General features: G+C 41.8%; 1 protein-coding gene across 1 annotated transcript in view; it reads right to left on the reverse strand.

The window, feature by feature from the left end:
- Window positions 1-25,385, reverse strand: part of Hers (Histone gene-specific Epigenetic Repressor in late S phase) — a 218,855-nt gene that overhangs the window by 142,146 nt on the left and 51,324 nt on the right. The window contains exon 2 of the mRNA XM_072298436.1: window positions 21,411-23,949. Within this exon, the coding sequence (XP_072154537.1) occupies window positions 21,411-23,669 (2,259 nt within the window). The 5' untranslated portion in view covers window positions 23,670-23,949. The remainder of the gene's footprint in view (window positions 1-21,410; window positions 23,950-25,385) is intronic.

The raw sequence follows: 25,385 nt of genomic DNA on the forward strand, positions 1-25,385 counted from the left end.
AGGTGATAATAGGCTTGACAACCGAGTTATAAATCCTCTTCTTGTTGTCTTTGGAAATCCTTTGGTCCCAAAGGATCCCATTAAGCATGGCGATGGCTTTCCTTCCTAGAAGATTACGGTCCCGAATGGCCTGATCCAGCTTCCCATCCGAAGTCAGGTTCACCCCCAGGTACTTGTATTGTTCGCAACTTTCTATATGTTGACCATCCTCCAGGACTATGCTTTGCTGAGCACCTCCGACTGACATCTTTTTTGTCTTACGGACACTAACCTCGAGGCCCCATTTCCGGTACTCCTCCACCAACTTTCGGGTCATATACTCCGCGTCATCGTGATCTTGACTTATGACAACCTGGTCGTCAGCAAAGCATAGCGTGAACAGTGTTTCTTGGTCATTTAGAGGGACGCCCATGCCGGCACACTTTCTTTTCCATTCCTTCAGAACGTGCTCTAGATATATCTTAAACAGCGTCGGTGACAGACAACATCCCTGCTTAAGCCCCTTGGTGACAAAAAAACCGTCTGAAAGCCTTCCTTGGCACTTAATTCTAGCAAAAGCCCCCCGATAAAACTGCTTGACTGCCCCAATAAGTCCTTTACTAAAACCAGTTTCTTCTAGGACTTCCCAGAGTTTCACAAGAGGAATACTATCATAAGCCTTTTCAATATCCAAAAACACTAAATGAAGCTCCTGGCCAACAATTCTCTTCTTTTCGGTTAACTGGGTAACACAGAACAGATGATCAGCGGTAGACCGACCAGCCCTAAAACCTGCTTGCTCCTCCGCCTCGAACGGGGTCCACTCCTCTTCGATCTTCGCTTTCAACACTTTTCCATAAATTTTACTTATCGTTCCTGTCACCGCTAACCCTCTGTAGTTCCCACAGTCATCCTTCCTTCCTTTTTTATGCGACGCTGTTATCCAGGCCTCTTTCCATTCTTTCGGGATGTCATCACCGTCAATGCACTTCTGCAGCAAATCCCTGAGATGGTTAACCAACTTGCCAGTCCCACATTTAATTAACTCGGCTGGAATGTTTCCTGGCCCAGGAGCTCTTCCATTCATCAATTCCCTGATTGCTTTGACCACCTCCTCAACTCGAATTTCCATTGAGTGATCCTCGACTATATTTTCAGCATTCCCCGTTTGAAACTCTGGTCGTCCTTCCGTCAATAATTTATTAAAATGTTCGTCAAGCTGTGAGATTGTTATCGGAGATATAATGTCCCGTTTCATGTCCCTTCTTAGGCCTTTGATCAGCTTCCAGCTCTCAGCACTCTTCCTTCCCCCAGGTATGTGTCAATCCTTGAGCAGTTGGTCTCCCAAGACTCGTTTTTCTTCCTGGTGATTAAAAGACGAACCCTCGCCTGGGCTTTCCTATACGCGCCGCGGGTGTCTGCAGTCCTAGAAGCCAGATAGTCATGGTACTTCCTACGCTTTTCTTCAATATAAATAAACATTACAACAATATAAATAAACATTACAACAATATAAATAAACATTTTATCGAAGGAAATTTGGCAACTGTCGAATGTTCATACGGCGTTCTTCTTCAGCATGGCAGTGTATTAGTTGAAACCTTGCGCGCTCTTGGAATTCGAAAAATCTGATTTAATCTAACTGAGCTTTCCACTGCATGTAGAATTTTTGCTACGATCCAGATCTACTTTGCTACTGGATGAATCCAAGACCAGCTCTCGAGCTTAAAATAAGAGTTTGAAGCTAATGCATATGTTTTTTGACGTAAAATACTTCCACGATGGACCAGCACACAAACGCAAGGAAAAAAAAAAAAAAAAAAAAAAAAAGAGTGAAGCAGCGGCGAAGTGTGAATGATCGAATACCAATATTTCACCATTTTAAGCTTTGGTAAAGAATCGATTTTTAAGGTGTTCGTAGCCAATACCCTCCTATTTATCGATCCTTGTTTATAGGTTTAAGTGGCAGATCAATCGGTATATCGCAAAGCACGCCACGCCACTGGAATGGAGCATAAGGTTGAATAATACCTTGATGCCTTCATGGAAGATTTTCGCTCGATTGAAGATCAACGCGAGTATAACTCAATGGTACAAATTTCTGCTGAGATCAACAATTTCTACCCTCAAAGGCGTCACTTAAGAATGGTTTGAAGGGGCTCCAGCTTCCCTAAAGAACTTGACCCCACCCCCTTCCTTTTCAGAATGTACAATCGTTAGAGGAAAAATAATTCCCGATATTCTTCCCATGGCCAAATGGAGGAGAAAGTACACACAACCAGAAGACACACCAAAGTGACGAGATTTGAAAGTGTTCTATATCTTACAAAAGGCGCTTTTTGTCAGTGCCTTGATTGACAGACTAAAGAGAGTGAATTTAAAGAGAGGCATGCAATTTAAACCCAGTTAATGTTCATGATGCATATTGAATAAATGAGGCACCGGCTATTATTGTATAAGATGTGGCTTGTGGCGGGCGCGCCGCACAAATTGTGGCTCAGAGAAGACAACCGTCGCGCCTTCATTTTTCAGCATATGCAATGAGGACATCCCTTGAGTACGAATAGTTGTATCATGGCGTTGGCATCAACATCGTTGCGTTGTATTCATCGGCTGAGATGGTTTTATAAGCACTTGCCTAGATCTACTTTTGTTTGAGCTGCTGTGATCTCTATTGCACGATTGCTTGGTCATTTTTCCTTGTAAATAAGAAAGTTTCGACATAAGTAATTACAATTTTTTATTGCTAGGAAACATTCTCGGTTAAAACGTTTCGAATTTTCACCGTCAATTGGGCATCTTATCCGGAATCAGCCTAACTACATTAGAGGTTGTCAAATTTTCTCTGATGTTTTATTTCCTGAGCAAAAAACTGAACAAGACAAAGACGTGGGATTTTTAGAGTAATATTCTTCATTATCAAGGATAAATCCACGGATATTTTGAGGTCTTGATTGGTTTAATTCACTGGTAAAAAAATTAAAACATGAGAGAAAATTTGGCCGCATCTTGCAATTAGGAACTACATTTTCTGGTTCATCTGTCAAAACACTATTGTACATACGTTTTTTCTAAACTGAGCCAGAAATAATTGCACTTCCTACTTGCAAAAAGCAGCCCAATTAAGCAACGTGAAATTTCAGTTAGGCTGATTTAAGTTCAATCCGTCCATTTAAAAAAAAAAAAAAAAAAAAAAAAAAAAAAAAAAAAACACTGTGATCGTAGGGAAGTCTTCACCTCCTGGTCCTAACCCTCATCGAGTAGCTGTTCTCTTATCCAACTCGGAAATCAATGGATTCTCAAGGTCGATAAGCGAGTATCCTACGGAAAAAAATCCTTTAAGATCCCTTAATTGAGAAGATGGTACTGCGCCAGACTCAAAGGCTGTGTTCAGCGGATGTAAATCAAGTTACCTTCTTTCAATTTATGAAAACTGCTCATCAAAAGTTACGACTGTGTCGTATCATCGGCTAAAGACGCTATTAGTGCCACGTCCCAGAAAAGCTATGTGTATGGATTTATTCCCATTGGCAGCATTGAAAGAGTTTCCGTCCCTGTTATAGTTTAGCTCCAGTTCGATATAAAGGAGAATCCCTGTGGTGATGTCACCACAAATCGCGTCTATATCAACTGCTGGAGGATGGACGCGCAAGGACGTAGGGAGACAGGGATAGAGAGAGGGGAGCAGAGGAGAAGAAGGTGTGCCGATGTGCTATCAATATCCACTTTCTCGAGCTGATAAGCGTCGCGGCGCGCAGGCAGCACCGCACCGGCTAGCTGCATGATGATCACGGTGCTGGAGCCAGCGCCAGCCGGGTGTTGCGGTGCGGTGACGGCCACGAAACTCGACGCGAAAAGATGGGGCGTCGCGGTGCCCGTCGAGGATGCGGCACGACGCCATGGCTGCCACATCGCACAATATAATAGACCCAAGTTATTTAACAGATACATCATTGTTTCTCCTACGAGAGAACGTAACTCCATTTCGATGTTGCCAAATTTCTCCGCGAAAACTGCACTTTAACTGGGAGAGTTTTAGGAATTTCAAATCGAAGATTAAACTGATCTTCCCTTCAATCTCATGCAAAAATCAAGATATTGTGCAGCCACATTTGTGTAATAAATTGAATTGTTCAAGCCAAGTTTGCAACTTTGGAACTGAGTTACATTCCTTCGTTCGGGAAACGACGATTTGATGTGAGAACTAATAGACCGTATTCGATAATGGTTCGATGTATCGTTTTGTTCAAAACAATAGAACATAACCTCAAACCAAACTATTAGGATTTAAGTTGGAAAAGCTGAAAATGAGAAAATTGTTTAACAATTTCACTTTGCATTGGCATTTGGTACTCAAAAAAATAAAACATCTGTTACAAAAGACCCGTTCCCTCCGATTTCTAAATTGACTTTTGAGGCTATGTTTATTTTTTGAACCAATCGATATCGATACAATCTCACCTGTTTGATGTATCGAATACGATCTATATAGACAGAGAGTACGGACAAGTCGAAATGTGGAGCTCTTGAGGTTACTAAAGACATCCATCCCTTTTTCTTCTTCTTACTCCTACACAAATTCTATTTACCTAAGTATGACACAATTACTGCAAGATTATGTCTTGTCTCTACCTATAGCATTTAAATAAACTAAATTGAATTAATTAAAAATATAAAATAACTTCAGATTATAACACCAGCCAAACTTCTAATACAAAAAATGCCACTGCCAATCTTTAGATTCCAATGTCAAACCAAGATGGCCAAGAATGTTTATATTTGAGCGTTCTTCCGCAAACATGAGTAATAATTTAGCGACATTTTCGACACGAAAAGCATAGAAATATGCAGGTAAAATTGAATTAGGTCAATTTTGCAACCTTCAAATGGAGCTACAGGACGATGATAAACACACGACAAAAGTTGACCACGAATCCGACGGACTTTAATTCACGATAGAAAAGAATTCCGGCAACGCTGGAACTTTCATGTGCGCGCACTCGCGGTTGCCTTACACCGAAAGCCCGAAGCTCGATCCGTCCCATTCATTTGTCATTTCTTCTTCCAGCAGCTCCATGTTGCCACATTGAAAATAAATTAAAAATTAGTTCCAGATCCGTGCGCCGGACCGTGAAACAGGAACTTGCTAAACTTCACGGAACCGTTGACTACTTGGGCGTCGTATTTATATTAAAAAGAACCATGTGAAATAGATTTAATCGAAACCTATGTACACAAGGTTTTCGCACTTCCTAATGCTTTTTGATTATAATATTTTCTACATCTTCACACTTCACTTCTCTTCATTTCATACAGAACTTAAATTAATCTGATTCTGCTTGCAACGACAAAAAAAAACATTGGATCTAGAGTCCAGACTCTTAAAAACATCGACAAGAAAAAGTACTCTTAATTCAATCAGAATCTAGCTTAAATTAGGAGCCAAGCCTCTTAATTTAAGCGGATTTCGTTTTGATTCAAGCAAAAATCCGATTGAATCAAGAGTATTTTTTCTTGTCAATGTTTTCAGGAGTTTGGACTCTAGATCCAATTTGGTTTTATTTTTTCCAGTATGTCACACGGGCTGAAGTTTAGCATTTTTAACGAAAAATTCCTCTTCTGCTCCTTTCTCTTAAATCCATGTTTATTTATTACCGGCTTATTTATTTTTTCCCCTTTTTCTTATGTTTTCTTTCAGGAAACATTATTTGTTACTTTCAATTCTTTCAGACGAAACGGTGCCGTGTTTGTTTGATCCGGGAATTAATAATTTCACCGAACAATATGAAAGAAAATTCGAGCAGTGACCTCTCGGAAATGAGCAGAGTTAACAGGCTGAGGTATAAAAAATTCAACATTCGTTACCTAGCCCCTGCTTGGATCCGAGTTTTCACGAGACTTCGGAGAAAATTGAATGAAAGAAGGACACTGTTGAAAAACTTGAGGTGAAAATGAAGGGGGAAAACCCTGATTCAAACAATCCATTCAATGGGGGAAAAAAGTCTCTTGGATCTAGAATCCAGACACTTGAAAAATTTGATGAGAAATAATACGCTTGATTAAATCGGATTTTTGTTTAAATCAAGAGCCAAGCCTCTTAATTTTAGCGGATTTTCTTTTGATTCAAGTAAGTGTCCGATTGAATCAAGAGTGTTATTTCTTGTCAAATATTTTAAGTGTCTGGAATCTGGATCCAAGAGACTTTTTTTTCCACATGTTCGAACCAGATCGCGTAGCCTGAAAGCATTTTCTCTGAGGCACCAGAGGATTGCAGGTAAGGCAACAGCAACAGCTGCACGTGGTTGCAGAATTAAAATTTCCCCACTGAAAAACGCTGACTATAGTACAGAGAATTCGTATACCTACGTTAAGCATTCTTCATTTCGGTAAAAATTTGATTTACAAATTTTAAAGGCAGGCGTACACACCAGAAGAAAATGCTCGCAGAAGTATCCGTGTGATTGCTTTAAGCGCGAGAGGTAAAGATACAAAACTGAGGGAAAATTGAAGACAATTAAACGATGTTGAGCTATCCTAGGCTGGATAGGGAAGGCATACGATTAACAGTGATACCGAATTCCTTGGAGGGTACACCGCGAGGAACATCCCAGGAATCCGCGGGGAAAATGCAACATTATAAATCCGTCGGAGCGGAGCGTTCTTACGGGAACGGAGCTAACTCTGCCGTGCTAAGGATAAACGCCGTATGAACATTAGAGAGTTGCCAAATTTCCCTCAATAAAACATTTTTTTACGACGACATTCATGCATATTTTTCCTTGAAACTTTCAGAAATTTTAGATAACATTGCATGCAAAATTGTCTGAAAATTTTGGAAAAAAATATTGACAGTTTTCCTAATAAATTCGGTTATTATCAAAGGAAACTTGGCAACGTCTGAAAGGTCATACGGCGTTCTTCCTTAGCATGACAGAACTGGGCATTACAGACATGGTGGTACAGCTCTCTCGTGTAAAAACTCCCCACACTGAGGGAGCGAGAAAGAAAGATGAGGAGTCTTCATCCCGTACACACTTAATTAAACTTATCGTATTCTTGGATCAGGTGACTCTTTTTGAGGCACGAGCATGGTTTACGCAATTTGTAACTCAGAATAAAATGAGATTTTTCGGTGAGAAAATAATTTACTGAGGCGATAGTTCTCAGAATAAGTTAGAAAGAACTTTTCTGTAACTTTGAAATGTTTTTCACGTGCGTTTTTTGCATCCTGCTGACAGGCGCAGTGAGGAATTGAGTTTCACACAACTGACGGTAATTGTCTCAAAATTGCGATTTTCAATTCCTTTCCGAGGGTGCCCAGCAGAAATGCTGATGACAAAGGATGTTTAAAAAGAGGTCCTTGCACCGCGTGAGTGAGTGATGCAGCGACGTTGGGCGAATTTTCAAAACCATTTAGGCCAAAAAAGAAAGTATTTTTGGGTTCAGTAGTGTTGTACCGGATTTATGAAATTATGAGGTGTAAAAAGTAGCCTAAAAATTACTCTCTCCGTCAAGTTATCACTGAAAGCTTCTGAACAAAAGATATTGTAAACAAACGGAAAAAATTCATAACATGGACGGATTCCGGATCTAATGTAAAACAAATCGCATTTTCACAGAAACTTTCATAAGACGAAAGTCTTACTATAACCCCCCCCCCCCCCAAAAAAAAAAAATTCCAAATTGTGGCACATTAACTTCGAGACACTCATACGCTCTGAAATAAAGTACAATTTGGACTTCCCTCCGATTATTTTAATCACTGGAGTAATCACAACCAATCATCACACTAAACTTTGGGGGAAAAGTGTCATTTTGTGTGGGTATTTAAGATCAAAAGCTAAAGAGATAGAATTACTTGCTCAAGAATGTGCATCAACACCGCGGGACGCGGAGAGGTTAAAACCTAAGTCCCTTTATACTGAGAGTCAAGACAATGTGAATCCATTTCTGATTGGTTACTGTATTCTAGGTTCCACTGTGTCATAAACGGGATTAAAGATTACATTTTCACCAATTGCAAAGATTATAATCTGGAATGGACCGAGGAATCACGGGTTCGACACGGAACAAACGGAATGAGAGAAGGAACGGAGAAAGGAATTTGACAATGAGCCGATCAAAGCTTACGAAGAACGTTCAATAATTTGTGTAATCTTTATTCCCGTTAGTGACTCCATGAGGGGGGTGTTGTCTTAACTCTCAGTAGAAACTACTAACTCTCGAGGTAAAACTAGGTGGCTGATTAAAGTTAAGATACAATTTATACAGAGTTTTCTCTGATGAAAATGAGGTGATTTGACAACTCGGTTACATTTAGGCGGATAACAGTTTATTAGGTTGGTGCGCAATGATGCGCGCAATACCCGAATACCGTTGTCCGCGTTCGCCAACTCGCGGTCTCGCGGTGGCGTTCGCTCTTCGGCCCGATTCGCGAAATCAGTCCGACGCCACCGACGACGACCGACGCCCCGCAGTTCGACGTCAGCCAAGACGAGAACGTATCTTCGCGGGCTTCGGCTCACATTCAAACCTCGGCCTCTTCAAGTCATCCCGTGCTTCACCGTGTAAATTAAAGTAAAAAACAACAGTAAAGAAACTTTTTCCTTGATTTGCGAATGACTCCAATTGGTGGATCCAGCAATTTGGGAACACCGCGTTTCCTCCATTTAAACCTATGAAAATGTATCGATTCTTGGTGGGGCCAGGTGCTCCGACAAGAATCGATTATTCAGCATAGGTTTAAATGGAGGAAATCCAGTGTTGTCAAATTGCTGGATCCGCCTCCTGATTGAAAATATCGATGGCTGAAATCGAAAGACACTACTCAGAGTCTCAGAATGGAATCTAGAGTGCATTTCACTCCGGAGCCAAATTTCGATCCTCCTAACTGGGGACATGTGGAATTACAACGAAATCTCAAAAGAGGTAGGCTGAAATCAAAAAGCGTTACCTATTCGATGAGCGCTTGGAAAAAAGAAGGAAAAAAGGAAAAAAAGGGGAAAAAGAACAAAAAAAATTGTCGTAATTTAATTGTTGTATCGCGCGGTGAGGCAGGTGCATATATGCGTCGAGGAAATGAATGGTTATATCGAGTAATTTATTTTTCTTCTTGGTTTTTTGTGATAACGAGAGTGCACTCCTCCTGGAGAAATGTTTCTGTATCTAATGAAGTCGTTTACTCTTTGTGAGGAGAAATAGATAAGTTCATAATTTTCCTCGGTTTAGAGCCCCTCCATTAAAAATTTCCTTCGGGTTGCTCGACCCTCGAAATTGATGTCTCATCGAGTGTTGAGCAACGTGTTGAGCAATTCGTTTGGTAAGCAAGCGAATACTCGTTAAACTTGTTAAGCGAACGGCGCACGGTTTACAACGTAACTCAACGACCAACGAGAGGGTGAAATGAGCGTTGCCACCTTTTTGAAGATGTTGAATCCTCGAAAGTGACAAGTTTCAAAGCTGCCGGGGTACTAAAAGATGAGCTTCTATTTGTGGCAGGTTGTGAGCTTCAATGTCGCGGGGACACCAGCAAAACCACCGGTTCAAAAAAAAGAGCTGCAAAATGGTAAAATAAAGCTTTCGTCACCAACTATTGTATTCCCGAGAGAATTTTTTCATCCCTTTTTTCCGAAACTACGGCACCATCGTAGAAAAATCGGGACCGGCGTTATCATGACACGATGACGGAAAGAACAGACGTCGGAGGGGTAGGGGTTGTAGGGGCAGGTTGTGAGCTTCAATGTCGCGGGGACACCAGCAAAACCACCTGTCCAAAAAAAAAGCTCAAAAATGGTAAAATAAAGCTTTCGTTACCAACTATTGTATTCCCGAGAGAATTTTTTCATCCCTTTTTTCCGAAACTACGGCACCATCGTAGAAAAATCGGGACCGGCGTTATCACGACACGATGACGGAAAGAACAGACGTTGGAGGGGTGGGGGTTGGTGCGGGGGCGGCGTCACCGGAGGGGTGGGGGTGAGGAGCCGGCGAGGGGATAAAACCACTCAGACGTTGAGGTTATGAAGATAAAACACGGCTCACGGCTGCCACTCCGCAGCTTGCTCGGGATCTCGTCGTCTGGCCGTTTCCTTCCAGTTTTACGAGCTCGGAGCAGTTCCAGCCTCACTCGACTCAAACGGGCCCCCGATTGGTCCCCGCTCGCCCTGAGCGGCCGACTTTATTCCGGATCCAACTGGGAAATCCATAAAACAGCTCGTTCTCTGATTTTTAGTGTCGGATAACGAATGACCGACTTCCCGCGTCACCGGCCCATCGCCTTTCCATCGCTTTTCTATCCCATAGAAAAGTCGGATATACATAAAGTTCCAATTAGACTAGGGATCCAAGCGGGAACGTTCCCGATTCCGGAAACGAGAAGTTTCCCGGGTATTTCTGGCTAAAATCTACTGTCCCAGCGGGTTGGTTATTGAAATTGAAAGACAAAGCTATAGACAAAGAAGACGTAGAGAGTTTGAAGCGATCCTATTGGTTGAAACGGGTGGTTTCTATAGACAAAGGGAGAAAATCATGGACTAACAATAATAGGGCTTTTGGAGGGTTGCCGTTAAATAGTCTATAATCTACCTACCTCCTTTGTCTATCGTAGGCCACCCGCTCCCAATAGGATCCTTCACCAATAGGATCCTTCCATATCCCTTTTGTCTTCTTTGTCTATGGCTTTGTCTATGAATTTTAATAATCGGCCCGCAGGCCAGGGCCGGATTTAGGGGGTGGCCACATGGGCTGCGGCCCATGGCGGCAAATTTTGACTTTTTTTAAACGTAGGTATAAAAAATCGGGTTCAGAAAAAAAATTACAAACGAGAAAAGACGACAAAATCTCATTTCCTGAGAGTATAGTAATTTCTAATTTTGTCGTCTTTCGGCGACAAAAAAGGCAGCACCTTTAATTAGTCGAGCTAAGAGAGAAACCAAGCACCCAATTTGGCCTGGAACGGCGCGGCGCAGAGTGAAATGATGACGAGGACTTGAGATTGAAAGGAAAAGCCCTCGCGGCGGCCGGCGCGTTACACATATTAGCGCCTACCAGACTGCATGAATACTTCACGCATTGCGTCAAACACAGTGCGGTCAGCAGCGGTCGGCGGAAAACGCATGGCGCCTTCAAGAGTGCATGAATACTTAACGCATTGCGCCAATTATAGTGCGGTCAGCGCGGCGCGGCAGCGGAAGTTAAAATTATTAAACCACATTTATGTTTTGCACATTTTTTTGCAAAAAATGTGTCCAACACGAGTAAACGTGCCTTATGCAACCCGCCCCCTCCGGCACGTCCACTTGATGGTTTTTATTAAAGTTTCAGAACGAATGAGAAGGGGGCGGCAAAATACAGGCGGCCCATGGGCGGCAAGTAGGTAAATCCGGCCCTGCCGCAGGCAACTTTGAACGAAAAGCATGTTCACTTACACGGTATTTTCACGCACTTTGATTTTCTGTTTCCCTTCCCGGGAAACTGTCATCACCGACTAAGACTCGAGAGTAATTTTCTTGAGGGTGAGTTTGGCACGTATTTAAATTAATAAAATGCATAGAAATCCAGGTGACATGGGTGACTTTATGATTTAAGACCAGGATAGTGATAAATTCATTCTCTCCAAATCTCTAGGAAAACTTTCCTCACCGTCTCATCTTTACTTTATCCGAAAATTCAAGGAGAAACAATCGTAAGTTCTTATAACAATCAATATGTTATGGGAAAACATTAGGCAACATTCGAATTTTCACACGGCGTGTTTTTAAAGCGAGGCAGTGGCGATGGACAGGGGTGCAATAACTTCTCGACGACGCGGACCGGATAAGACAGGAATATTTAGCCAATATTTAAACAATATTGTTTTGGTATTTATGCAAACATTGGGCCAATATTGGTTAAATATTGAGCCAATGTTAAAATCGTACACCATCTTTCCTTTTGGCATAAATACTGTGCCAATACTTTGGCTGAGAATACTGTGCCAGTACTTCAAAGGGAAAGTATTTGGATATCAATATTGAGACAATACTACACCAATATTGAATCAATTTAGGGGTTCGCAGCTAGGGGATGGTGGAAAAGGGTTAATTGTGGAAATAATTTTAGAAACCATGAAAAATAAAAATAATGAAACCACTGGGATGTTATTGAATCGATTTTGCAGATTAGAAATTTTTCATCCACCTTGGGGATTGAACCCGGGACCTACCTAACACTAACCGACGACCCTACCGATTGAGCTTCACTAGACGATGTATTTTAGTGACTTAAAACCGGTATTTAACGTCGAGTTGGACGGGCAACTAGGATATTTTCCATCTGCCTGGATTTGTCCGTGTATTTATTTTACTTTTTACTTTACTATATTTTTTAAATTTATTTTATCGTTTTACTTTGTTTTATTTCCTTGCTGACTCTATTTTTTTCTTCACTCTATTTTTTTTTTTTTTTCAAGCACTTCATTTTTTTTCTTTAATTATTTACTTCTTATTCCTTTACTTTGTTTTGTTTTACTGTAATTTATTTTAATACTTCATCATAATTTTTTTGACTTCAGTTAATTCTTTAAATTCATTCTATTCTTTAACCTCATTTAGTTTTTTCCCTTATACTTTATTTTTTTCTTCATCTCAGTTTTTTTACTTCATCTCCTTGCTCCCTCTAATGTTTTACTTCAGTTTAGTCTTTGACTTCATTTTATCATTAATTTGATTTACTTCATTTTATTTCTCTTCTTTTGTCTCTGTTATTCTATTATTTCCACCATTCTATTATTTTATTTATTTTTTTCTCTTTAAATTTTTCATCGACATTCTGAGATGCATTTTGCATTTGATTGCAGTTTGATGTCTTCCTCATAAAGACTATGCAGGTGCGATTGCCATAATCTCACAGCTGCACAGCTACTAAGTGCAAGTTCTACAGGAGACCAATAAGCACACGAGATCAAGAATTTCTTCTTCAGTTGAATTTAAATGTTTCATTTGAAATTTGAAAAATAAAAAATAAACAACCAGATGTGAATGAATGATAACATTCTCATTCAATGATAATATTCACAACAGTACATGAACTACAAACGAAACAAAAAAAGAAATAAACTGAGATCACGCGCAAATACATTGAAAATGACCTCAAGGAGGTGGAAATTCAACAATTTCTTGGGAGGCAAAAAAATATATATTATATTATATTATATTAAATTTGACAACAACTGCAATAACCTTTATGAATAATAAGGTTGAAAATAATGGATAATTGTTCAGAAAGAACACATTTGAGCTACGTCTTAAATCTAAGCCTTATTATGTTTAATACTTTTCGTTATGGGCAGGCATTTAGTATGATGACTTATACCGATTAGGATATCGAAAATATTTTAAAAATATTTTGAATAGCAGTATTATTGTTTAAAATATTTTCAAAATATTTTGAAAATACTTACCAATGCATTACTGTCTTTTAAAATGTTTTTAAAATATATAATAAATATTTTGAATATAAATATTATATGTACTGATATTTTAAAAATACTCTCACGATATAAATTTTTACAGTATTGAAATACAAATATTTTGAAAATATTTTTATGATGTTTTGGGTAAACATATTATTTTTAAAAATACTAAATGATGATTCTTTAAATATTTTCTAAAAAAATAATTTTGATTATAATATTATCAAAATATTGTCAGTATTGTGTAAATATTGCGACAGTACTGACAATATTTGCCCAATATTGTAAAAATATTATGTCTTATCTGGGTGGCGATGGACAGGGGTGCAATAACTTCTCGACGACGCGACCGGGCAGGTCGCGCTTGCATAGGTCGCGTGTGAAAATGGAAAGGCCCGGAAAAGGGCGTTTTTAAATGGGAAAGCCCGAAAAATCGAGCTTTTTATTTGTATATTATTATTTATTTTTGTGCAAAAGTATGGTCACTTGCGTCTTCTCGCAAAATCACGGCAATTAATACGTACAGAGCCATAAAAAATCAATTTGCAATTTCTGAGGGGAAAAGAAGGTTTTAAAATGGGGGGGGGGGGGGGCTAAGAACTCCCTGAACCCCAAACGATAGGAATTTTCTGGTCCATTCCCTTAAGCTCGGGGAGGGGGGTTGGTTGTGTAGTGCACTCCTCGTCAAATGGGCGAGTGGTTAACACGAGTTTACGGCTGGGAAACGAGGGCAAAAGGTGAGGGGAACAGCGTCAAAAGACAGAGACATTTACGTCGACCGAGCACGAAGGGTTGGGACCTTTTCAACGGTGCCTCTTCTACTCGTAACTCAAAGCAACGGGGGTGATGGGCGAGGGGCGCGCGGCGCCCACAGGGGCCGACCAACCGTCGAGTCGAGATTCCGTTTAATGACGGCCAGCGCAAAGGCACTTAAAAGGTTTGCCGTGAAATTGGCCCGTGTAGGGAACGAAGATTGTCGGGTTGACAGCTATTTAGCGCTAGTTCATTGATTGGGTTTACGAGTTGTTTTAAAGGAATTGCTCCACTGCGGCGGGGGACCCGGTCGCATTCGGCAGCTGCCTGTTCCGCATTCACTCTCGCGATCGACTTAATGAACTTGTGGACGTAAGACAGAGCGTCCGTTTAATTAATTCGTCTTTCATTTTCTCGTAAATATTTTGCACGGAAACCACAGTGATGAATTCATGACGTAAGTATTTCGTGTAATAATTTCCAAACGAGGATGCCACACGAAGTAGAATTTGACCCCGAGAGGGTTGCAGAATTATGCCAGTGCGACCGGAAATCGCGATTGGTCACATGCACAACTGGGATGGCCTTACTGACGGGTTTTGAAAATGAAAGAACTGCAAGAAAGGGTCTTGAAAATGGGAAATCGCTCATTGCCAGAGTAGGACTCCTGTGTTTTCAGCGGGATTGTAGATGTCGAGAACGATTCTGCCGTGCAACGCAAAAACACCGTAAACGCCATTTAACATTTTTTAGAATCAATGTATCATAGCAGAAAAACTTGTGTACCTTCGGACAATGTTTTTACAGAATTATTTCGCAAATACTATCAAAAACTTAATCTGAAAATTTGAGCTGCATGGGTGAAACGGTTTGTATTTTAGAAAGTGTCAAATTCCAAAAAACGAGGTAAAATCTTGATGGATTTACGGCGTTCTTGCTTAGCACGGCAGAATTAGCAATCTCCGGCAATTTGCAAACCACCAGCAAACAATCCGAAAGAGATAGACTTCGGAAATAAAAGAAAACAAGAGAATATTGATTATTTTGCCTTAATATAGATGGACACTTTCTTCTCCGCAATAACATGTTAACAGCGGCCACACTCAGGAGAGCGAGTGGTGAAATCCATGACCCTAGTTGAGTTTGGATCCCAATCGGAAATTTGACCTTGGTACAAGCTTAGTATGACATTTTTTCACATTTGAATAGAGTTGCCAAGCTTATCTTGCTAATGTTCCCACAATGTTAGCAGGACATTTATTTTACCTCTGGGACAAGCTTGAGCCCAAAGATTGTGCCAAGGTTAGGTTTGTAAGACTGCTCCAAGCCTATCCTGACAATATTGCCACAATATTGGTGGGACATTATTTTACTTCCGAGACAAACTTGGATATTCAATATTGTGACAACGTTGTGTTAATAATATTGCTCCAAGCTTGTTCAGCGGATATTGTGATCATGATGTTGCCATAGACTTGATGTTATAATATTGCCATAGTATTGACAGGATATTTATTTTACCTCTGAGACAAGCTTGGATTTCCAATCTTACCTCTGAGGCAAGGTAGGCGATAGAACGCCGTATTACCTGCCGTCCTCGCGGAAGAAATTTTTTAGCGTCGCAATGCCTAATGTAGGCATACGGAACATTGGAGTGCCGAGGAACCTTCCTAAGTCAGCTACTTGGCTGCTTGCACTGGCTGAAGTATTCAACTTGGATCCCACTTGTAACGGGCACTGCCCAGGCGAAACGAGAACCAGCCCCATTGACGGGGCGGCCGCGCGCGGACCGTTGCCAAAAAGCTCCATTTGAGCCCTTGGCCTAAGAATATCGGTAAGATGGGTTAGACGCCTATGGATCATGTGCCTATTACGTCAAAAAGCGAAAGGTCGCAGTTTTTGCCCTTTAATTTGCCCTTAAAGGGACCGCAACGGCAGATCCGCGGCGAGCGCGCCCTGGTGGCGGAAATAGCAAACGCGGTCGAATTGTGCTCGCCGCGCACAATATTGTGTTAATCTTATGACAATATTAGAAACAGAAGCCTAAAATGTTTATTTTCTTAATCTTGTGACAATGTTAAAGTGCGAATATTACCACAATGTTGTAAAAATAATGTTAGCATAATATCAATTCAGCAGTTTTAGATATCCAATATTGTGTCAATATTATGACAATATTACGAACAGAAGCCTGTTATGTTTGTTGTTCTAACGTTAATTGAATGTTAACATAATAACAATACCGCAGTATCACAGAGATAACATCGTCTCGATATTATTTTAGCAATTTTGTTTTCCTAATATTGTGTCAATATTGTGTCAATATTATAAGCAGAAGCCTATGTTCAGTATTTTTTTTAATCATGTGCCAATGTTAAAACTAACATATTACTGCAACATTGAAAACATAACTCTACGACAGTATTAGTTTACCAATATTGTATAACCAATATTGTGACAACATTGTGACAATCTTGGAATCACCGAGCACCACCTGACCTTGGATTTCTAATGTTGCTAATATTGGTGCAATATTAAAATACTAAGGTTATATATCCAGTATTGATGGTATATTGTACCAAGATTCTCAGGCCAACCTTACTGTTGAAATATGCTCACAATCTCGCTAAGGTTGCCACAATATTATTCCGATCTGCCCAAGGTCAAATTTCCGATTGGGATCGCACGGGCAACTAAACTAACTCCGAGGCAATGCGTAGAGTATCACAAAAGTTGAAGGCGCTCCAAGCCGAGATCGTACTTTTGAAGGATCATCAAACATTCGTCACTGATGCGCACGATTGCGATTTACAGAATCAAAATGTAACTCGCTTGCAAAGGGGATTGCTAATTTTCTGCGACATAGATAGAGAGGAGAGGAGAGGAGGGAAAAGAAAGGGAAAAAATCCTTCCTTTCGGAAATTTTTTGGGGAAAAGAGGTTTACAGAATTATAGGAAGTTTAATTTGATAAATGGAAAAGTGACAATGCAATGGGAACTTTCTGCATCCCTACGACTCTGAAAAATGCCCCAACTTTGCTCTGAAAAGGAGCCTTTTTGCTGGGAGGCCTGATTTCTAAGCGTTGCCTGTAAAATTTTGGGAGCCTTTAAAAACTAATATTTAATATTTGATGAAGAAACAGGAACGGAGGGAGCGCAGCCGTGATAGATAGCAAGGCGGCGTCGAGAACCATTTTTTTTAAGCGCAGCGCTTCTCATATTTAGGGGCGCGCTGACTCAATATAGCACGCCAATTCCGAATCCTTCTTCGTGGAGAAAACCGCAAATAACGTAGGTCAGTCATGATGCGCTACAACAATGAAATGGTTTTGATGTAAAGGTAATGTAATCTAATGCGAAAGTAATTGCCACAACATAACAAGCGTTTATCGAGGGATCAGATACATCTCCGACTAAAAAACTCAGACTCTCATTATCTCAGGAAAGGTTTATAGGGGAATGTGAACTCACTAATTCATGCCAGCGAGTAAGAATGATCGCTACAGCTGGGGGCTGATCCAAGATTTAGTGAAGAAAGCTACGGGCGAAAACTTGGCGACCAAGTGGATAGGTCAAAGGTCACGCGTGCGGACGCTGTCATCACTTCAACAGCCATCTTGTTGCCCCTTCCGGGTGGGTAACTGAGAAGTCTGAATTAATTATCGCCCTTCACAGCAGCGCTGCCAAAGCGCTTCAAGAGTCCAAGGGGCGCCAGATATTCCCACAAATAAGACCCGTTCGTGAACATCTTATTATTTGAGGTGTGGAAGTAATTGGATCAAACTTTCAATAGCGCCACTTGCCACTTGGGCTTCGGATTACACGCGCATAAGTGATCCATGCGTATCAAAAGCGTGTTTATTTTACTCGAGCTTCTACTGTTCGATTATGTTGCCTTGCTGCGACTTCGTGTCTATGCTCCACCTCTCAAAAATCGCTGGGTTCTTTTCAATAGAGGAAAGGGTAAACTTCCCGGGTGACTACTAAAACAGACAGGCCAAAAATCAGTGCTTTTACAGTACTTTTCTAGGACATTCCCGAGAAATTAAGTACCTCCTCAACAGAAAAATTCAATACTTTTTCAGCACATCCATTTGACTAGATTCGAAAAATTTCAAAAATTTGAATTTCTCGCTCAAATTGCGACAAGAATGACAAAAAATTGAGTAAAATTCCGGAACTTCTTGCGGAATTTCCGCGCTTTTTCAGTACTTCCGAACCGCCCTTAAAAATCAGTACTATTTCCGGACTTGTTGACACCCTGCCTAGTAACAACCTATTAATAATTGAATTTTTCCCGTTGATTTTTCAAATTCAGAGTGGAGTTACGCCTGTTCGTCGGGGAAACGACGATTCGACACAGGCAGATATACTTGATGAAAGAAAATCTTCAATTTTTTCAAGAATTTTCCGTTGAACTTTTGCAACCTTATTGACCGAAAACATAAACAATTTTGACGATTCTTTTCCGCTCCTGGAGAATCCACGCGCACTTCATTGAGTCGCTCGCCATAATGGAAGCAATCTTGCCTCGTTAATTACGCGAGAGGGAAAAAGATGACTGCGACCTGTCACTTGTTGAAACGTTTGGAAATTATTGTTTCTTCGAAGCCAGGACCCAACTCGCTTACGCGTTCGGCCGCAACGCCGCGCCGCGTTGGGAGGATCAATTAATCTTTTTACCGGGATGAAACTGAAAAGATTTTGAGATGTAGCAGGCACGAGCCCTCGGTTGTGTTTTGATGAAGACTTGGGGGGAAAATAAGAGGAAAATTGAAATGCACGCTCCTTGAGGCATTCTTGACAATCGCCCTACATTGCCTCCCGCGAAAAGGGCGCGTATCTTTCTTCTCGAGGATAATTTTTCATTTAAAGACTGAAAGGTCCACCCTCTGATCGCTCCAGGGGTGAAGCGCAGTGGCGCGGCGTGAATTGCGATGTATCAATTGTTCTGCCATTTAAACCTGTGGTAAAGAATCGATTATTAAGGTGTTCGCTGCGGACACCCTGTTTATCGATCCTTTTCCATAGGTTTAAATGGCATAACAATCGATAAATCGCAAAGCACGCCACGCCACTGGTGAAGCGTTGCAATTTTACTGCTCTAACATTCCGGCGATCAACGCAGAAAGGTATCAGGTTCCATTTAAGTAATTTTGGCTCCGTTGATTTTAAGGTAAATTGCAATGCTTGGAACTTCATATTTCACACCAGGCGCGAAATGGAGCTGCCAGAGTTTTGACACATACGCGGAGCCGTCGACAAAAATTCCCGAAACAGCGAAACAATTATTGTTCTAAGAATGTGAAATGGGTGCCATTTTTTTAAAAAGTTTACTGATTTGAACTCCTGTTCTACACTCGATTATCCTTGACACGGCTAAGTAAATTTACTGACTTCCGGGGTTTTCCTGACTTTTTCAGGACTTGCCACCCTGCAATACGAGCAAAATTGGCTGTCAAAAACTGATTCTACAACACACAGACTCCGAGAAAAAAAACAGGTGGAGGCAGCTTTCGATTTTTTACAACATGACGTATAGGTGGGTTTGATATGGCGTTAAGATTTCCGCAAAATCTGGAATTCAAAGCATAGAAAATGAGCCGTGACGTCCGTTATTTTGGCGTAATAAAATGCATAGTAAATTCTCAACACTTCTTAGAGTGAGGCTCTTTTCCATAAACCACACCATTGGCGAGAATCGATGGCAAAAATTTCCGTACCCATTTACGTCATCGACCTCTTTTCAAGATGCCCAAAATTCAACCACCTTTTTCTTCTCTACGCAACCTTCGCAGGACTGGCCTATTCTCACTGATCGTCAGTTCCCTCACGGAAGCACGTAACAACGTTTCAATGCCGCCAAATTTCTCCGTGCAAATTGCGTTTTTACCAGGACAATCTTTGGAATTTCTTACTGAAAAATTACCTGATTTTTCTTCTGAGTTCATGGAGAAATCAGAAAGCTTTTCAAGAAAAAATTGCGCGAGTATAATATCGGAAAGAATTGAAGCAGGGTGTCTAGTTTCTTTACATTTTAGGAGATCCTTATGAAATCCTGATTTTTCCTGCTTTTTGACTGCTAAATCCTGATTTATGTGAATTTGAATTTTGGCGAATGTAACTTCACAAAAATAGCTCGATACAAACATACGATCGGACGGCCGACTTTTCTCAAATCCTGATTTTACGACCGATTTTTCCTCAAATCCTGATGAAATCGGCACTGGAAAAAAAAACACACTGGATCTAGAGTCAGTCCAGACTCTTGAAAACATTGACAAGAAAAAGGACTCTTGATTCAATCAGATTTAAGCTTAAATCAAGAACCAAGCCTCTTAATTTGAGCGGATTTTCTGTTGATTTAAGCTTAAATCTGATTGAATCAAGAGTCCTTTTTCTTGTCAATGTTTTCGAGAGTCTGGACTCTAGATCCAATGTGGTTTTTTTTCCAGTGGGGATTGAATCCTGATTGACCTCAAATCCTGATAGAATCGGGAAAATCCTGATTCTAGACACCCTGTCAAGTTTTTTATAAATCTTACAGCCTTGAAATGGAGTTACGTTCCTTTGTCCGGGGAACGACGAACTGCGGGCGCGATTATTGAAATTGATGGACAAAGCTATAGACAAGGAAGACAAAAGGAATATGGAGGGATGCTGTTGGTGGAAGCGGGTGGTTGCAATGGACAAAGGCAATATATAATAGACTAACTAACGGTAACCCGTGAGAAACCCGACAGTGAGTTCATCATTTTCTCCCTTAATGTATGGGAACCACACATTTCAACCAATAGGATCGCTCCATACTCCTTATGTCTTGTTTGTCTATCACTTTATTTGTCTATCAATTTCAACAATCAGCCCGGAGATACTTTAAAGAGCTCTAAAAATGTTCGATTAAGAGCCACAACGTTTTACCACAACTGGATGCAATTAAGAAAAAAAGGAACCCAAATTTCAAGGAAAGAGGAGTTGAGCCTGTCAGTTCTTGACATAGACGTAGCCAGAGTAATTTCCTGGGGATGGACTTGCCCTCACTTTTCCAGGCTGGCACTGGGTTCTCCTGTGGTGAGGAGATTTCGGGAGGTCTCTCCTGCGGAAAATTTTTGGAAAGTGACCTCCTGTAGAGGCTATGTGTGTCAGCTTTGTCTATCGCTTTGCCTAATAATTTGAACGATCAGACCGCGGATTCCGAAAAAGAGTAAGTGGACTGGGTGGTGCTTACCTCAGCATGGATGAGTGTCTCCGTGGACACGGCCTCGGTCTGCGTGTGGCTGGTGCTGGAGATGCGGTACTTCATGCTGTACTCGGAGCGCGCACTCCGCGTCGTCGAGTCCACGTAGACCCCGGTGATGGTCACGTCCGTGTCCTGGGTCACGATGACCTCCACCTTCCGCTTGGCCGGGGTGGCTTCCTTGACGGCCACCGCCGACGACGTCCCTTTCCGCTTGCTCGCCGTCGCCTCGCGCACCGACACCGTCGACGTGGAGGTCCGCTTCTCGACGGAGTAGCTCGCCGCCAGGATGGCCGAGGCGTTGAGGCTGGCCATCCGCTTGCGGACGACCATGTCCTTCAGGTCCATCTTGCACTCGGCCTGGCGCCGTCGCTTCTTCACCGGCTTCGGCGGCTCGTCCTCCTCCTCGCTCTTCTCCGACTCGCTCTTGTCGTCTTCCTCCGAGGAGCCCGAGTCCGAGGAGCTCCCGTTCATGTCCCAATGTTGGCCGACAGAGCGGATGCCCGGGGCCGAGCGGAGGATCCGCTTCGAGACCTGGGTCATCTTCTTGAAGACGCGCTCCGGGTCGCGACCCTCCTCCGTGATCTGGAGGAGGTCGTCGTGGAGCTCCGTCAAGGCCCCACGAGACTCGTTCTCGTAGAGACAGTGCACTTTGGCGATGGCGTTCAGGGAGGCCACTCGATGCCGTCGGGCACCGTTCAGGGCGAGAGCCTTGGTGCGCTTCGCCACGGCCTTGTCGCTCTCGTCGTCCGCCGGAGCTTTTGTCTTCGGCTTGGACAACTTCTTCTTCAGGGCTTTCTGCTTGCTGACTAGAGACTTTTTCAAGGCCTTTGGTTTGAGTTTCTTGACGACCGTTTTCAGGTTCTTCTTCGTCTTCTGCAGCTTGGACTTCTTCACCGGCTCCGGCTCGCAGAACTCCTTCTTCATGCTCTTCAGCAGGTTCGGGCAAAAGTCCGGTTGCGCGACTTTCGAGTCTTCGGCGGACTCGGCGTCGCTCTCCGGCTTCGTGTTGCCCTTCTTCGAGTCGTTCGCTTTGACTTTCGTCGCCTTCTTCTTTGTTTCTTTCTTGACGGGAGCCTCGTCTTTCACTTCCGTTTTGACCTTTTTCGATTTGACTTCCGGTTCTTTCTTCGAGTCTGATTCTTTTTTGACTTCTGTTTCTTTCTTAATGACCGCCGGTTCAGACTTGTCTTTCGACTTCTCACTTTCTTTCTGCTTAACTTTCTTCAGGGGCTCTTTCTTTGGTGCATCACTTTCAACTTTGCTAATACTGTTGATAAGCTCCGTTTCGAGTGGCTCTGACTTGAGCACCAACCCATTCTTCTGCCTGGCAACCAGTGCATCTAGCGGAAGATCATCGGAAGTAGACGAGTCGTTATTGTAACTATAAACTCTAGCCTCCTTCTTTTTACGTTCTTTCTTCGGCTTGATCACGTTCTTAACGCCCTTCAGGCTAGTTTTGACAGGCTTCAGTTTGGGAGGGGCTTTCTTGGCAACCTTTGGTGCCAACTGTTTCGGACCACTCTTCTTCGTGAGCGGTAAACACCCTCCATTAGCGACTTTCTTGAAATCTTTTGTTTTAGCTTTTCCATTTTTGTTTGTTTTTTCAGGCTCCGGTGAGCTGATTATTGGTTCTGTTTCCAGACCGTTAAGTTCTACATCAGCAGGGTTCTTTACATCGGGTTGACTTTTGGCTTCTATCTTCTTGCTTTTGTCACCTAGGACTTTACTAACCGTTTTCAACTTGATGATTTTCTTTTTCGGTGTAGGGATCTTGTTTTTGTTCACTTTCTCCTTACTTCGTACCGGCGACTTTTTCTTGACTACTTCTTCATCTACGACGATTTTTTCGTCACTAACTACCGATTCGATCGTGGCGACTTTGTCATCTTTCGCACTAATCACTACTTTTTTAGTCCTCGCCGAGGGCTTGACTTTTCCACTACCGATTTTACCGTCGATGACCGGCTTCTTGACTAAATCTCTGACTATTTTGTTTGCTTTGGGTTTAACTACGTTCGATTTATCCTCCTTTGGAGTGTCATCTTTGGGCTTCGATTTTTTGGGGTTTGGTTTGGGTTCCGGCGGGTGCTTCTTGGCACCGCCACTAGAGGGCGCGGGTTTGGACTTCTTCGCGCTGCTGGCGAGCAGCGCAACTTTCTTCGGTTTTGCGATCTTCCCGCCCGCAGTTTTCGACAGCCCATTCCGGGGCTTCGGCGGGGGTTTCGACTCGACCGATTTGGCGCGCATCTCGGATGCACTTTCGAGAGACTCGGCTATAAATTTACAAAAAAAAATCACAACGAATAACGTATTAACATTATTGAAAAAGCACTAAAATGAGTAACGATTGACTAATTCCCTCAACCGCGATTTCAATTATTGGATAAAAAAAACACCTAGACCCGGATAAAGGGGGGTCACTGCCACCCGAACGGGATCATGATTCCGGAGTAGACATCTCAGGGGCACCGGCTACGTTCCGGTACGTATCGGACCGGTTCCGTCACTTCCGAGGGCTGCAGCACTCCTGAAACAAAGATAAACAACTCCATAAGCAAAAAATAAGGGAGAAAAGAGGTGAAAAAACAGTTTCATTTTCCTATAAAAAGTAAACGGAGGGCCTCCCTTATTATCGAAGGTAAGAAGAAAGATTATGGGGAAAACGTTTCCAGATAAAAGATAGCTCGCGAATTCAATTGCCATGAAAAATCCATAATCCAAAAGTGTTGAGCTCTTCACCTCCTCCGAGTACGGTTTCCAAGAGATTTATAGTTATTCCTTGTAAGAAAATTTCAGCTTTTCACTGCGAGCGCGGAATACGCGACTCTTTCGTTTCATCTTAACGTAAATCCGATTAAAAACGAATACGAAATGCTTTAAGTTGTATCGTTACGACTTATCGCGATTTCAATGTAAAACATACATATCGACGGTGTAAGTCGGCAATCACATAACTCAGTTTGCGACGTCGCAGATTTCTTATCATACTTTATTTTTCAAACGGAAAACTACCCAACGGCAATTCTTTAGAATTGCCGTGATTTTTCTTCTCTGTGCGAAGAAAATTCAGCAAAAACTTCAGTGAATGATGTCAATTTGTTCTCCTTTAAAAAAATGACTTTGAGGCGGAGATTTTTAGACACCGCAAACGAGTTATGTGATTGCCGACTTACACCGTCGATATATTTTATCTTCACATTATTATCAGTTAACTACTCTCACAATGAACCTGAAATACATTTACAATTTTACACACACTCTGAGAACGTTTAACAGATATTAGCGATTTGTCATGGTTGAAAAACGTGGTCATCATTGAAGTGACCACGGTTCCATGATATTTTAATTCTGCCCTCCTGCAAAAAAGTTTCAGGAAATATCTCCCCAAACTTTTACCAAATTCGACGTGTTAAGCGAAATTTTGAATAAATGTAACAACTGAAGCAACATACTCGTGATTCGATTAAAAGTGCTTATGGCTCGTGCCTTTTTGTTACGATTATTCACAGATTCAATCTAGCTGTTGGTAAAAGGGGATTTGAAAGTTCTCGCGCAAAGGGGTTGCGATCAGAAGGGCGCAGGAGATCGGGCGGAAAGCGGAAAGAGCACGGGAGAAACAAACAATAGTCCGTTTGAAGAAAATGTTGACATTAGTTCGATGCGGTGAATTATGGCCGTTCTAATTGTCGACGACCTGTTGCCTCCCTCGCCTCCGCGCAGTTTACCGGCCCGAAAATTATGACAGTATTAAAGCACCCTGCTCTTTCATTCGTAGCGACGGCTCATCCTCACTACCGACTGAAATATTTCCGTCTCTCCCTTCAGCATCGTTATTTTCGGGGCACTCATACATCCGCACTTAAAAAATATGCGTGCATGTTGCGAGCGCATATTTTTATTTACGACCCAAATTTTCCGGTCGAATTTTGGTAGATTTATAATGACATAATCAAAATGAAAACG

Source organism: Bemisia tabaci, chromosome 3 (assembly GCF_918797505.1).
Source record: "Bemisia tabaci chromosome 3, PGI_BMITA_v3".
NCBI classification, from domain to species: domain Eukaryota; kingdom Metazoa; phylum Arthropoda; class Insecta; order Hemiptera; family Aleyrodidae; genus Bemisia; species Bemisia tabaci.